Raw genomic sequence first — 15188 nt, 5'->3', positions numbered from 1 at the left:
GATTGTAATCTTAGCAGGAATTTACCCCCAGAGTGTGTGACACAGTCGCTGTGTTAATGAATCTCCTACCAAGATCCCAAGCAGCCATTTTATGTGACGCCTTTGCCGCTTTAAACCATTTTATTTTAGGCTGGGTTCCTGTTAACAGACATATAATTATTCTAACAAATGGGCCTGACAAGCCAAGTGACTGAGCAGGAGAAGAAAAAAAAGATCCGTGTCTCTGATTGGTCAGAATTAGAACAAAACCTCCTTCCCAACCGAGAGAAGAGCATCAGAATAAAACGCTGTAAGATCACTTCCTCACTTAATATATATTCGATGCCTGCAGTATTACTTCTGCTGCATGACACACAGTAAAGATGATGCAGATTTTCTGAACTTGATTCCGTGTCTGTTTGAATATTATCCACAAGGTGAGAACTATTTTTGGAAGCATTCATTTATTTTTCCTGTTCCATGTTATGACTGCAGTAATAATTTTTCACCAGAGGATGTCACTGGTCGGAGATTCTCCAATTTTTCACTCTGGAGATGTAGTTTTTTTTTCCCCTTTCTCACACTCCCCTAAAGATAAAATGTGAATGATTTCATCTGAAAACCTTTTCATGTGAGCTCTGATTTAAACAGTGGTGAATTATGCAGGAGTCGAGTTGAAAACCACGAAATAAGCTGCAACACACATCCTTGGGTTAGAAGTATATTCTTTTTAAAACAATTTTGAATTTAATCTGAAAAAGTAGAGCACCAAACAATAAATTCCTCATAGCATAAAAGAGGCACTCCATCCTGACTAACCAGTTTTTGATGCAAATAGCTAAACAACGGATTGGCTACTGAGGCTTTTTCCCTCAAAAAATCTTAGCTGAGAGGTAAAATGATTTGTCCTCTGTGTGTTTTACAGGGAATTTCCATAGACATGAGAGGCACAATGCAGTTCAGTAAATATGAATACACAATAAAAAACAGAACACAAACACAATCTGAATACATACTGTATGCAAAAGCAAAATAAAAGGCTTCACTTTCCCTTCACATTTTATGAGCATTCTGCACCGTTAATCACGACAAATAAAATTTATACAACCGTGAAATCAAAGCTACATACATCTTCAGAAAGGGAAACACAAAAATTAAAGCAGTGCACCTTTTAAATTTTTTATGTAAACATGAGTGAACAAAGTGTTTTTTTTTTTTTAAATTTTGAAATCCATTCTCAAACTGATAACAGAACCACTTGCAGACGTGTATACATTTTTTTGTTTTTTAAAGATGAGACACACCGTGTTGGCGATCAACACTGTGCTATTTTCGCCCTCATTAAACCTCTGCCATTACAGCAACTGTAGACATTTTACCTCTTAGAGAGATATAAACAATCCACATAAAAAGTTTTCAGAATTCAACACTGCAAAAATAGTTTAAATCATAAAAATACACAGATATATACAGAGAAGAAGTAATGCATTTGGTGAATGATTACTTACATTTTGAGCTTAAGCACAGTAATAGTCAACCAACTCATGCTGTTAACATCGTTACTTTAGTATTACTTACAGTAAGTGATATTGATTTTATCCAGTTACATTTGAAATGCAAGAAAAACGTACTATTGACTGATCATCGTAGCCCCTTGGATTTGTGTGCAACATGTTTCACACAATGAGAAACGTGAAAAACAACTGGAATGTTTTAAAACCACAAGAGAACGTAACATGTTTTTTTGTTTTCTTTTGTTTTGTTTTTTTACTCCTCCATTACCACTGACCACGTCAGTTAAAAAACATCAAAGATGAAAGGATGAAAGTGCATCTTTAAAAACTCATAAAATGCTTATGGTCATCTGTATAAGCGAGAATAAAAGCCGTCTGTTTAATCAAAGCAAAGACATGAGATCAAAAGCGAATGCCAGCGTGGCTCACTGCATAACTGCATCACTGCTGCATAAGTACAGATATACCATATAAATAGTAGTCAAATATTTACCAGTATCAATGAGTGCTTACGTTCTAATATATAAATACATCTTACAGTATTCATAATTACATAATTACTTCCTCTATTTTTGTGCAAAAGCAAATCCCATGCATTTTTACCAAGATAAAAATCACAACATTAAGAAAAAATGCAACATAGGAAACTTTTTTTTTTTAAGATTGTTTCACATAAATCAAGCTGCATCCGTCCGTCAGCAAAACCGACAGAACCAAAAAGAAAGAAAGAAAAAGCTTTTCTTTGAGCAAACTCTCCGAAAGCGCAGACACTTCTGAGTAAAGAGTACCTCGACATATTTCCTTATTCGACAACAACCTTTTCGATAAAGAAATGATGAAAAGCAAAATAAAGGCACAGACCCTTGCCGCTTGATCAGAAGCACCAAACTGCACAAGAAGCGTCTACTTAAAATTTGGTCAGACTGTTTCGTTATACACATACTTTTCCCCTTATAAATAGTCTTTATTTACTGCACTACTGCATCACACCTTGATATGATTACATAAACAACAGTCTATTTTCAAAGTACACACAGTAAAATACACTGTTTGTATGCATCTAAGAAGGAGTATATGTTAAGGACATTTGTACAGAATCCATAAATATAATTTATGTGCAATTGTACGCAAACTACTATGTCAGACAAAGGCATATTAGCATAATATCTTTCCATATTGCACCTGTACCCAATAATGATTCTCCACCTTTGCAAAAACATCCCACTGCTCGTCCAATAGTTTCAGACATCCTCGAAAGACAAGAGCACATCAGACAGGGTGGGTTTCTTCTTCTTCACGGTGAAGGTCTGAGCTCCACTCATGTTTGAAAGAAGTTGTCTGTTGTATGTGCAAGACCAGAGGAAGTGTTCTTATATTGCCTCTAATGGGATAAAGATGAGGTTATGTGCCTAAAGGGCTGAAGATGACTTTGTGTAGCAGGGAGGCAGCTGTTCCTGAATCGAATCAAGAAGACGGAAACGGGGGTTTTAATGAGGGTCCTCTGTGGTGATCTTCAGCGAGGCGATGGCTTTCAAGCAGGTCTGGACGTTCTCCTCCTGTCTGCTGTCCCCGACTCCGGGTTCGGGACTTTTCTCCTGAGCGGCCGGATGGCAGGACAGCTGGTCCTCGCCTCCCGTCTCGGGCCCGTGGACTGATCCCTCCCTGCTGCTGCAGCGCTGGCCCTCGCTGCTCTGGGGGCTCGGCGCCGACGAGGGGCTGACATCAGTGCTGGAGGAAGGCGGGGAGTGCAACATCTGGAGGCCTCCGACAGGAACGACGGGGAGCAAACTGTGGGCCTGCTGCTGGGAGTGAAGAGGGAGGTGGCTGAAGATGTTCTGCTGATGAGAACTGGCAGCGCCAGGCAGAGTGGAAGCCAAGCTGCTCCTTTGATCCTGAAACGACATACTGGCAGCTTTAGCAGCAGTTTCACCATCCACAGAATAATTTCTCATGTGAAAACTTATCATGAAGAAATGTTAGTATAAACTGAAAAACTGAAAGCACTCAGAGAACAAAACCAATAACAGAATACTCCTTAAAAAAATTCTTAATTCAATGGAAAGAAATAGCAGAAAGAATTTAGTTTTCCGTCAGTAAAGCTCTTGAGATGACATTTTTCTACTATTGCTGTCCTAACTGAAATATTGCCACACCAATTAGATGGATTGTTATTGCATTTTGTAGAGACATTCTTGGAGGATAAATACTGTTGGCAAAAGTGTTTAAAACCAATCTCATGGCTGAAGTCCCCACACAATTGTCACAACCAATAATCACCTTTTATTTATTGTTTTTTACTGATTGAATTCATTGTCTCACACTAATGGACATTTAAGTTTTGCATCATTATATGTAGTGTATTTGTTGCTCTGTGGAAAACTAGCTGCTAGCTAACTATATTGAATGTACATTTATGGTGCTCTCTCCTTGCAACAAAAACAAAAAAAAAAACCTAAACTAACAGAGCAGAATCATTTGCTCATTTTAACTTGTCCAATATTTCGGTTTATGATCAAATACCAGCAAAATGGCTTTATTAGCAAACATAGCAAACCTAACAAGTAGACATTTTGAACATGCTAAACATTTTACCTGACAATTTTTAGCATGTTAGCATTTGCACTGTCAAGTCAAGTCTGTTATTTATATAGCACGTTAAAAACAACAGACAATGAGTGAGTGCTTTGCAGTAGAGAATAAGATTGATTTAAATGTAAAGGTTAAGATCCTAAAATGTTATTTATTATGTGAATTTACCAGAATTTAGTTAAAACCCAACAACGTAATATAAAAAACTAAACAGCCAGTGTGAAGATGGATAGATAGATAGATAGATAGATAGATAGATAGATAGATAGATAGATAGATAGATAGATAGATAGATAGATAGATAGATAGATAGATAGATAGATAGATAGATAGATATGACATAAAAAGGAGAATTAAAAAGTCTAAGTACAGAATAAAAAAATAAAATAAAGAAGCATATAGAAGGGGTAATATTGGTGGACCCATGATTATTGGGTGTTATTGGGTTTTGGTCCTCTTGTTTCATTCAGGGGCAGCAGTGTTACAAAATCAATCAAAAATAAACACTAAATTTGCTCCAAACTATCATTCGTTTATCATTTAATATTTTGCCCATGGCGTAGCTATCTACCAGATTTTATCAAAGGTAATTTTTTTTTAGTTGTTGCGCAGATAAACAGAAGGTAAAAGCTCCTGAGCAGAGTTATAGTTGAACTGGGGTGCAGACCAGAGTGTGTTACGTACCATTTCCATTTCAAAGGTTCCTTGTTGTTGAGCCATCTCCATCTTTGCTTGATGTCTGGTTTTATCGCCGCTGCCTTTATGTTGGTGGGAGCCTCTACGCGGTGAAACAGCCCTGAGCACAACCCTCTGCCTGCCTCGGACTGAGGACTCTCGCTTTCCAGCCAGCTCCGTTCCAGGAGACAATGGTCGCTCGATGGACACTGGTGATGGGTGCTGGATGGGTGTGAAGCTGGGCGAGCCAGGCCTCAGCGCAGACGTATCCCATCTGGGGGAGGAGCGACCTCTCGGAGAAAGCTCTCGCCTCGGGGACGGGTAACGCAGACGCGACGGCGAAGGCTCCCTGATCGGAGACTCCCAGCCAGGGGAGAGCAGAGAAGAAGAGTAAGGGTCAAAGAGGAAGCTGCTCTGCTCTGGAGACAGCATGGTAAGGGAGTCTTCATCCACTGACTTCTCTCTCTGGTCAGATGTCAGGACGGGTTGATGGTCGGAGCCCAAACGCCGGCTGGACGGCTGTTGACGGACGTCAACTCCGGGCAGAGAGGTGAGGGAGCAGCCGTGGATGGCGGCGGTGGCTGTAACCGACAGAGACGTAACTCCACACGGCTGAGGACTGGTACTTCTTGATCGCAATTTCGGAGTGGAATCGCCCTCGTATTCATCATCCTCGTCGTCATCCTCATCGATTTCGTCGACTTCCTCCTCCATGCCATCAGAGTCCTCGGCATCTGAGAACTGATGTTTTGTCGTCGCAGTCACCTCTGCCTTCGACTCTTGTTGGATGTCGTCCACTTTAAAAGACAAACACATCAGTTTAGCTTGTTTTATTGCGCTATGATGGCAAAACTACAAGATCGTGTGGTTGAAACTTGGACTCAGACATTACTCAGAGGAGAGACATTATCAAGATTTTAGTTAATTGCCTCTGCAGAGATAAGTAACTGAACTTACTGCGTACATTAGTTGATACATTATTGGCAAAGTCTTACTTGTCAGGCTCTTTCTATAAATTAGAGTCCTCCATTTATGATTATTGACGGTTTGGGCTGTCCTATAGACACTGAATTTTCTACTACTAGCATTTGAGACAGAATGGAAGTTTTGGGGCTTTCTGTGATGTTTTAAATCAGCAGTTGTTTTCGACTGCAAAAGATGAAATGTCTCTAGTGTCATCTAGTGTAGTCATATTAGCATCTTACCATGTTCCTGTATTTCCGTCTCATCCATCGTCACCGATACTCCCAGTTCAAGACATTTCTTCATGTGCGCCTTTGACTTCATATGTTTAGTCAGGTTTCCTGTAGACGAAAGGTAAAATCAGTTTGAACAAAGCTTGCAGGAAGACACTGATCAGTTTTGGAAAAAATAAAGGTTAACAGTGGTAGAAAATGCAGAGAAAAATCAGGAAAGTGATCAGCTGATTCTGCACAATACTGTAGTAGCTCTAAATAGCAGCACAAACTACACTGCTTTTGCTGCAGGTGCAGGTAATATATTTAGAGTTTGATCTTCACACAATTTTTCAACCAGCTTTTATCCATTTTTAGTACTCAAAATGTATAAAGTCCTGTCTGTCACCCCTACATTCGCTGAAGTATATTCATTTATAACCCGAAAGAATACCCACCTTTAGTTTTAAAAGCAAAATTGCAAACCCTGCAGATGTACGGTCGCACGTCTGTATGGGTGCGGATGTGCTTTTTCAGCATGCTTGGCTTCTTACAGCGGATGCCACACTCCTCACAAATGTATTTCCCCCGTCCTCGACCTCTGACATATACATAGTCTTCATTAGACTTATACCTGAAATAGAGAAGCAGTATTTTATTTCTAATGAATAAATACATAAAATAGCACAGCTCGAAACAGGGAAAAAGAGCTTAGGTACACGCACTAAGGTCCTAAAATAACTGTTGTATTTCCAGTCAGCAGAAATGACAAGTGTTATGATAACTAATATCTTGACTGACCCTCCCTCGAAGATCTTAATTCGTGTTGGCACTGTTTGGGTTGTGGAAGCCTCCCTCTCTTTCCACTCCTCCTTGGCAGTTTTCACTCTGCAGCTGATGTCTTTCACCTTCTTCCCGTAGGTGATGTCCACCTCTTTGGGCTCCGGTTTCCTCTGCAGCTGAATCAGATGAACAAACATTGTGTTAACATCCATTTTAAGTGGACGCCATATCGACAGTGTAACGCAATGCCGGCAATATCGTGTGTCACACGTGGCATTACACAGCATGTTTTGCAAACATGAATTATGCTGCTGCAGCTGGGGGAAAAGCCCAGGACAGCAACCTCTCATTATTATACCAGAATATATTCATTTTATGCTTCTAAATCCAAAGCTGTTCCAGTGGTAAGACTTTGTTCATCTTTTTTATTAACAGAAAATGCAAAACAAGTGATGAATCAAAGTTAAATATCGTGATCAGCAGTGGGCAGATGCTCTCTGCAGACACATGCCAAGGGAACAGTCTGCCAAATGATTGAAATGTGCAGTTTGCCAAATTCTGAGTGATAAAGTCCTTCAAACTTCACACATTTAAAAAAAGTCATATCTTGCTGAACAGGGTGAAATACTTCCAAGTGCAGCTTAATGTAAGGACTTGCCTTCTTCGAAAGACCAGTTAAATATACAGATTCTGATATTATGATTATTTTCTCACCTGTTCCATGGTCTGCCTCCACAGGATGAGGGATGACACCAGTTTCCCAGTGCCAGGCTGACACATGGCAGCCACGGTGTAAATAACATTGTCTCCCCTCTGTTTGGACCTCAGCAGAGCCAGAGCAGTGCTGGTACTCAGTTCAAGTGGGTTCGGGTTGTGGGAACTCACACACCAGGTGGCGTACACGGAGGCGAACGGGGCGTTGCTGTGGGAGCAGCTCGGCTTGGTGTAGTTGAGATAACACCAGCTCACACCTGTCGTCGTGCGAAGACTTGGAAACTGAGATAACAGCCTCGAATGCTCGGCATCTGAGATCAGGATGTCTTGACTGGTAACCAGCTGTGCCGCCATGTCCATCTGCACCCGTTTCTCCATGCCAACTTCTTTCACTTCGTTGACTGATATCATGGAGTAAGGAGGCGAGCTCGTTTCCAGGGAGCTGCTTTCCATAGCTGACTCGACGCCGTGGTCAGTGGCCTCAGTCGCTTTTTGCTGAAGTGTGATAAATTTACTCCTACGTGAGTCATCCTGAGCATGAGGTGTTGATGTGCCCTGCATCTCTGACCTGTGCCCCTTCTCTTCGCTCAAATTACATTTTCCCAGCTCCACAGCACTCAGCTCCTCTACAATCTGCCCAAACATTCTTTCCTCTTTCACACGTTTTTGCTGCTTGACCTCCATGAACAGGTCCAGGCTGCTGGCAGGGGACAGCATCCGTTTGTTAGCGCCACCACTGGAGGCGTTAGTGGTTGAGATGGTTCTGGAGGTCAGAGAGAGAGGGATGCCTGTCTTCAGCTTAGCCGACGACAGATCGAGGGCTTCAACACTGAGGGTGTGCGTTGAAGACGGTTTTGTATAAGCTAATACATTATGAGAATCAGGGTTTCCAGACAGTCGTGAAGTTTGGTTCTGAAGGGTGGGCGTTGTGGAGCTAACACTGCCATACTGATTGTCGAAAATCTGCGACACTGAGGTGTACGTGATACTGCCATAGGACGGCACATGAGTCTGAATCCTAACAGGAACCAGCAGGCTTGGATGTGACAGTTGGGGAAATGTATTCCCTGTAGAAAATATTGGCAAAGTCTGCGGCAGAACAGTGAATGGAGGGGAGGTGCTGCTGAGGTACTGTGGAAACACTTGTGATGGGACTTGTGTTACCTCAGTATCCATATTCAATGACTCCTGTCGCACCAAGTTCCCCCTCCTCCTCTCCTTCACAGCACTCATGTCCACGTGTCTAACTTTGGATGTCGGAGAAAGGCTGCCATAGTCAAATGATATGCTGCGTACCTCTGGGAACTCCTTGCGCAAGTTACACGGTGCCTGCTCCGAGGAGGAGCGTCTCATTTCATGTTGTTGACGCTGGTTGAGCACCGAGAGGGAGTGCCCACTCCCTGGCACAGCTAGGAGCTCCAGCGGTTTGCCAAATTCATCCTGCCTGGCTGGAGAGACCGACTTCAGGCTCTCTTCCCTGTCAAAGGAGAAGGTGGAGCTATAAGATAAGTTGCTGTCTTGGCTGGGACTGCGTGAGAGACTGGTGCAGGCAGACTCAAAACTAGATTCACCAGAGGAGTGCTCAATATCAGCTAAGCGTAGCCTTTTCTTCTTTGGAGGGAGCTTCTCTGGAGGGAATTGTGCTAAAGTTTCACTCCGTTGAGGCCACTGAAATTCCTCCACGTGCTTCTCAGGCTCCTTCACCTGCACCTCTGGAGCTTTTTCTGGACTATCAGGCTCTACTGTGACCCTGATTTCTGGGACTTGAATGTTGGGCTGCCGCACAAGCTTTGGCCCCATCTGAACTGATTGCCTTAATCTACTGTCACTCCGTTCCATCTCGAATGAGTCACTAGCCTCCATAGCTTGATATGAAGAAATACTTTCCTGTCTCTGGCTGTGATATTTGTAAGATTCTGACTGGTCAGAGTGAGGCCTGTTTATTGAGTTTGTGTGCTGAATCACTGAAATTACATTCCCTAAGGCTTTTCGACCAGACATTTCAGGACTCACTGATATATCCATGTCACACTGAGAAAGTCCTTTCCCTAAAGCCATAATGCCCACAGCAGCTTGTTTTACATCATAGTCCTTGCTCGAGTCAAACATTTCTTCACACTGCTCATGATGGACCTCATAATGACCTGGCAAATCCTCCTCCTCCCTCTTCTCTTTCCGGCGCTTCCGTGTTGCCAGTTCCATTGCATGTCGCTGATGGCTCATACTGGGCGCCGCAGACGGGTAATTTTCCATTTCCAATCCTGAGGGTGAAACGCTGCTCTCACTCATCTTTCCGTGGCTGTCGGCGTCTGCATGGCCATCATGGGCGGATAGTTCGAAAGCAGCCTGCCGCCTGAGTCTCCTCATGCCCCCGGTGCTTGTTCTCTCATCAAACGAGTGGCTGCCTCTGAGGGCTTGAGGCATCGTCAGACAGACTGCTGAGGATGTTGGCATCGAGTTGCTTCTGATCAGAGGCCCTACATCAGAGCCAGCGTCTAACTGGGGTTCTTTAACCTCTTCCCTCGCGAATGACTTTGTGTTTATTTTGATGGACTCAACAGTGTCTTTCTCTTGGGTGAAAACACGGGAAACACCTTTCTCCGAGCGTTTCCCGATATATTCACTTTCTGTGCTACAGACCACGAAAGCTGTCGTCTGTTTAGGGCTTGGCCGATAACACTTCCCAAACATGATTTCTTGATAGGACTTTGCGTTGGTGTTCGGAGGCCCGGTCTGGTGCTCGGCGCTCTCAGACCGCGAGAAGTATCCGGAGTCCGTGCTGCCCTTGCTCGACTGACTTGGGAGGGACAGATTGTGGTCAGAGTCACTGCTTCTTTTTTCAGACAGCCGAAGTGCGAGCCTCTGTTTGATTGTGCAAGATTGAATTGCACGACTAGCCTCGGCAGCGGCAGGAGGTGCATTGATTTCTTGGGGTTGGGATGAACCATCCTGAGCTGACATTGACGTGGCTCCCTTTTTCTGAGCTATGAGATTTAGTACTTTTACAGCAGTGTTATCTGATCCCTCCATTGGAGAGTCCAGCAGCAGCAGCGGGTCATTAAGAGTGTCCTCGTCTGTGTCCGTGCTTTGCTCAGCATCAGAGAATAACTCTCCTTCTCCTTCAAAGGACCCCTGGTCTGTATTGGCATTGTAAGAACCAAGTTCTGAGAATGGCACAGTTCCAGCTTTGACTGAGTGAGCATGGGACTTTCTGTGTTTGTATAAATTACTCTTGGTTTTGAAGGAGAATCCGCAGGGGACACATGGATAGGGCCGCTCCCCGGTGTGTGAGCGAATGTGCTTCTTAAGCACGCTGGGTTTGGCACATGCCCTTCCACAGTAATCACAAACATACTTCCCAGGCTTTTGTGGTTTCTGTTCCACTTTACCTGCTGTCTCTGACAGCTGATCCATCCCTGAATGGGAACACAGTTGCTGGATTTCAAGTGAACTGGGGGACTTCCTGTGAGATGCAGGTCCTGGAGTCTGTGCAGAAACTTTCTGTCTGCCAACAGAAAGCGACTTTGTGGACTGCAGTGGATATGAGGACACCTCATAGTCTTGATGGCTTGTGGACTGAGTTTTGGAGTGCTGATCTTCTAATTGCAGTGATTTCCCTGAGTCAGACATTTCTTTGAAACCACATGTGTCTCTGCTCTGAGCTTCTTCTCGTTGTTGGTGCCACCCCTTTCCTTCCAATTCGACTGATGGTCTCCTCCTACTCTGTGCAGCCTCTGATGTGCATTTTTTCTGTGCAGCATTTCTGTCCTGACCCTCAGTGGAGCTTTTCACCCCTGCAGTAGTTTCAAGAGACTCCATGAATTCAATGTCACTTCCTTTGCGATCGATTTTCAAGGACAATATCTGTTATGCAACTGTAGTGATATTAACATACATGTGAATTGCAGGGAAGGGTCATCTGAAAGAAAAAAGAAAGAACTAAGAGTTAGACGACACAGATATAAATGCAGTAACATAAACTAGGACACATAAAGATGCGCAAGACAGCTGTCTGGATGCAAAAAGGAGCATAAAGTTATCCTTTGTGGTATAATGCGACTGTAAATCCACTGTTTGAAAGTGGGAGCTATTCAAGGCTGTTTCCCAAAAGTCCTCCTAATAAAGCTGCGGTATAAAATTTGTAACGAGTTGCAGCACAGCAGAAATGGAAAAAAAATGAGTCTCTTTACCGAGATACCTCATGTCAACCCTGGCAGATGCCCCAAATTTCCTGAAGCCCTGCGAACGTACATAAATGCATGCAGTGGTATTTATAGCACATGCCAGTGCTTTGGTATGTGTGTCACGAATGGGTGTACATGTGTATATGTTTATTTTGAGTGTGTGTGTGTGGAATGGCAACAAAATAATAAAACAACCTCAAAATTAACTCCTTTCCCATAATGTGAAATGTCACTTTTACTGAAATATTCACTTTTAGGGAAAAAGTGACGATTCTAAGTGAAAATATCTATGTTGAAATTAATAAACAGCCAGATATTGAAATTGATATTGCATAACAACCATAAAGAGGACAACTTTGATTTTGGAAACCTGCAGGTATTATAATTTTAGCAATGACTTAGAAAGCTTTACTGTAAATAAACTGCCATGCAAGACAGCCAGGCAATGAAATTTCGAAGCACTCTCTGAGTAAAATGTGTTTAAAATAAAAAGACGATATTAAAAAAGACAGATAAAAGCAACAGGACATTTTAAAACTGAATAAATATTAATAATATACCACTCAGATTCTTTCCTCAGTCCTTTCCTACAGTATTCTAGATGTAACTTTTCCATTTTAATTTCTTCTGCTTAGCTTCTGTCAACATTGTTGGCTATTAGGAACAAAATATAAACTTCACTGAATGTATGCCAAAAAAAGTTAATTAGGATTAAAATTAGACACTTTATTGTCATTGTACTACAGTACAAGACAGTACAACAAAATTAGTAAGCTCGACAGTCTATGAAAAGACAAAAAGAAATAAAACAGGAGGACATTTTAAAACCTAATATCTATCTATAATATGCCACTCAGATACTTTCTTCATTCTATATTACATATTAAATTTAAATTATTGAATTTCACGGCCTTTGACAACATTGTTGGCTATAAGGAACAAAATATAAACTTCACTGGATGTTTGTATGGCAAAAAAAGGGAAAATGCTGCACCAAAATGTAAAACTCTGCAGAAGATTGAGGACAGAATGTCAGAAATAAACATTTTTATGAATATGGTATGTGGTGCTGATGCATGCCAGCACACACAGTTGGTGCTGTTAAATCAGTGGCAATGAAGTGTGAGAGATTATCAGCACCCTTCCTCTTTTTTTGACGGAATATTTACATAAAATGCCCAACACTTCTGCTCTTTTTATTCAAAGCTGCTACTGTATCATGTTCTGCCTCTCGCGGGATTCAAACCTTTCAACCTGTCTGAGTATCATAGTGACCACACTGAGCCTCCTGCTGAACTGTACGTAAACATGTCAGGCTCAAACATCGCTAAGTGAACTGGTTTGGCCGCTACACTTTCTCCCCCTACCACGGGGATGGGTATCTGAGGGCACGTCATTTCCATCTTCTCAGTATCAAATGCTGTGTCCTCCCTAACGAGGTTATGTAAGATTATCTGGTTCAAACCCTCTGAGTTCCCCTTAATTAGGACATCCTCCGACTCTCACTCTCTTTCTCTCACTCCCTTTCTTTCTTTGTTAACACACCATACACCGCTCAAGCATAAACCAGAGGATAAGGATCCAAGGTGACTCTGGAGATGCCGAGAGATGCTTGAAAGCAGCTGTAAGGATGATAATCGAGCCCTGTTGTGTTCTTGTGCAAATGCCCATTCCGTCTTTACGGTTCAGTGGCTCCGCTTTCATACAGATTTGAAGGCTTCTTCCATAGTAGGATACAGAAAAAATAACGAAGGCATATAAAAGATGGTAAGCAGAGGGGTGGCCTCAGATTGGAGCGGTCCATGTTTCAATGGGGAGGTTTACAGAGGTAAACTAAGTGGGGTGCCTGGGGGTAACAAAATTCAGAGGCCTGGTAGGGAGCTCCCTTTCAAGGTCGATCTGACCTCATTGCTTAGTTTCCATCCTCTGTGAGCCACAAGAGGAGGGAAGGAGAATATGGGTGCAGAGTGACAATGAGATAAGACCCTCAGAAACAATGCATACCTTTGAACTGAGCAGGGAACAGAGCCGACATATTCATTGACAAGTCTCTCGGCAGATTCAGACTTTTTGTAAGGCAGCAGACCTTTCACAGCAAACGACTCTGACTCCCGGCAACAAGCACTAACCTATACGAAAATATATGACACAGCAGCAATGACGTGCAACAACAGGAGGCAGGTGGGTGGCAGTAGGTGTGTTTCAGGGTGATTGTGGGCTGATTGTGATACAGTATGTCCGCATGGATGGAGAAATGTCTTCACGGAGACGTTTATTTGAACGGCACACATTCGCTGGGCACATCCCTGACTGCTTTCCGCACATGACAGAGGACAATGAGCAAACAAATGCTGGCTACGGAGAGCATCGTTATGCCGCTGCATTACATCATTAGAGGCTAAGTTGGCCATTAAAGGGAACAGGCATGAAGTCTCATGCTGACAACAAATCCATAAATATCATAAGGAGATGACTGGCTTCAAAGGAGCTGGATGGTAAAACCCTCCAACAGCAACATAACACATAGCATGCAGAATGAATCAACAGCTGTGATCAGAATGACATAAAGCACACGGTCTGATGGGAGAAAAAGCCTCGGCTCATACAGCAGCTGACATTCAGATATCAAATATAATCCTCATACAAACCTGACATTTGAACAGTCCCCCGTCCCATATCGACAGTCACATGTGACATTCCTCATGCTGCATAGTCCATTTCTCCATTCTCCTCATGTCAGGGCAACAATAATGAAAGAAATTAGCAAGGTAAAGTCCCATCAGTCATGAAGCTGCTGGCCGACTGGGTGTACATTAGAAGATCTATTGATGCGAGCTAGTCACCAGAGAAAATACCCAACCGTGACGTGCGGACCCAGGCACAAAAATAGCAAAGGGGCCCTGGGAGGGATTACACAACAGCCCACGTTTAAGGACGCTTTTCCTCTCTCTCGCTGTGTTTCAAAGCACAGCAGCAGCTGCCTCACTCCACATACAGAGTGGGGAGCCGGCTATCATGATCCACAGAGCTAAATGCCACTATTCTGCATAGCCACACTTCATTCAAACGCATTTATTTTAACCTGAAACTGTCTGACCTGGAAGAAGTCATGAATCCATTCAGGTACCTGCATTCATTGACTGTTAATATCTATGCTCATACACTGGACAGAGCATTACAGTGTATGCAAAGCAGAGGAGAAATGCATTAAGTGCTTTGAAAGACTCTAATCACATGGTGCAGCAGCTCTGAATGTACATTTCCTACAGCGCGATGCTATTCAGCGCGTATGCTGAGAAGGAGCTCAATGAAAGGCGGCTGGATGTGAGGCTGCTGCTGCTGCAAAAATTAGACATGTTCTCTGAATTCTGAGACACCCACAGCCTGTTCAGAGCCAGTTCTTCCCGTCACGACAGGATTTGCTTTGTGAATGGAGAGAGTCGTGATGAGGGTGTCATTAACACGGAAAAAAAAAGGAAAAACTAGGACAATGCTGCAGATTATGTGCAGCTGCAAACCTCATCCTGTGAATCAGATGTGTGAGTTTGGTGCGACATTAAGCTTTTACAGCCTCT

At 42.9% G+C, this 15188-nt stretch overlaps 2 protein-coding genes across 2 annotated transcripts in view; one reads left to right on the top strand and one right to left on the bottom strand.

The window, feature by feature from the left end:
- LOC111578615 (putative deoxyribonuclease TATDN3) overlaps positions 1-15188 on the top strand; it is a 69159-nt gene that overhangs the window by 29051 nt on the left and 24920 nt on the right. The gene's annotated exons all lie outside the window — the stretch shown is intronic.
- On the bottom strand, positions 688-14641 carry hivep2b (HIVEP zinc finger 2b). The gene is made up of 7 exons (XM_023285487.3): positions 14262-14641; positions 7430-11348; positions 6734-6891; positions 6391-6566; positions 5963-6061; positions 4767-5554; positions 688-3385 (listed from the first exon to the last, which is right to left on the bottom strand). Exons 2-7 carry the CDS (start codon positions 11246-11248, stop codon positions 2981-2983), a joined length of 5445 nt encoding a protein of 1814 aa, XP_023141255.2. The 5' UTR covers positions 11249-11348; positions 14262-14641; the 3' UTR covers positions 688-2980.

The sequence above is a fragment of the Amphiprion ocellaris genome, chromosome 20, assembly GCF_022539595.1.
Source record: "Amphiprion ocellaris isolate individual 3 ecotype Okinawa chromosome 20, ASM2253959v1, whole genome shotgun sequence".
Classification (NCBI taxonomy): domain Eukaryota; kingdom Metazoa; phylum Chordata; class Actinopteri; family Pomacentridae; genus Amphiprion; species Amphiprion ocellaris.
The sequence above is the reverse complement of the archived record's forward strand: the minus strand, read 5'-3'. Positions and strand labels throughout refer to the sequence as shown.

Excerpts from the sequence above, each read along its gene's own strand:
- hivep2b (XM_023285487.3), bottom strand. The coding sequence starts at position 11,248 with ATGGAGTCTCTTGAAACTACTGCAGGGGTGAAAAGCTCCACTGAGGGT. Across the intron at positions 6,567-6,733 it reads ATTAAGATCTTCGAGGGAGG|GTATAAGTCTAATGAAGACT; the intron begins GTCAGTCAAGAT and ends TCTCTATTTCAG. Across the intron at positions 5,555-5,962 it reads GACGGAAATACAGGAACATG|TGGACGACATCCAACAAGAG; the intron begins GTAAGATGCTAA and ends TGTCTTTTAAAG.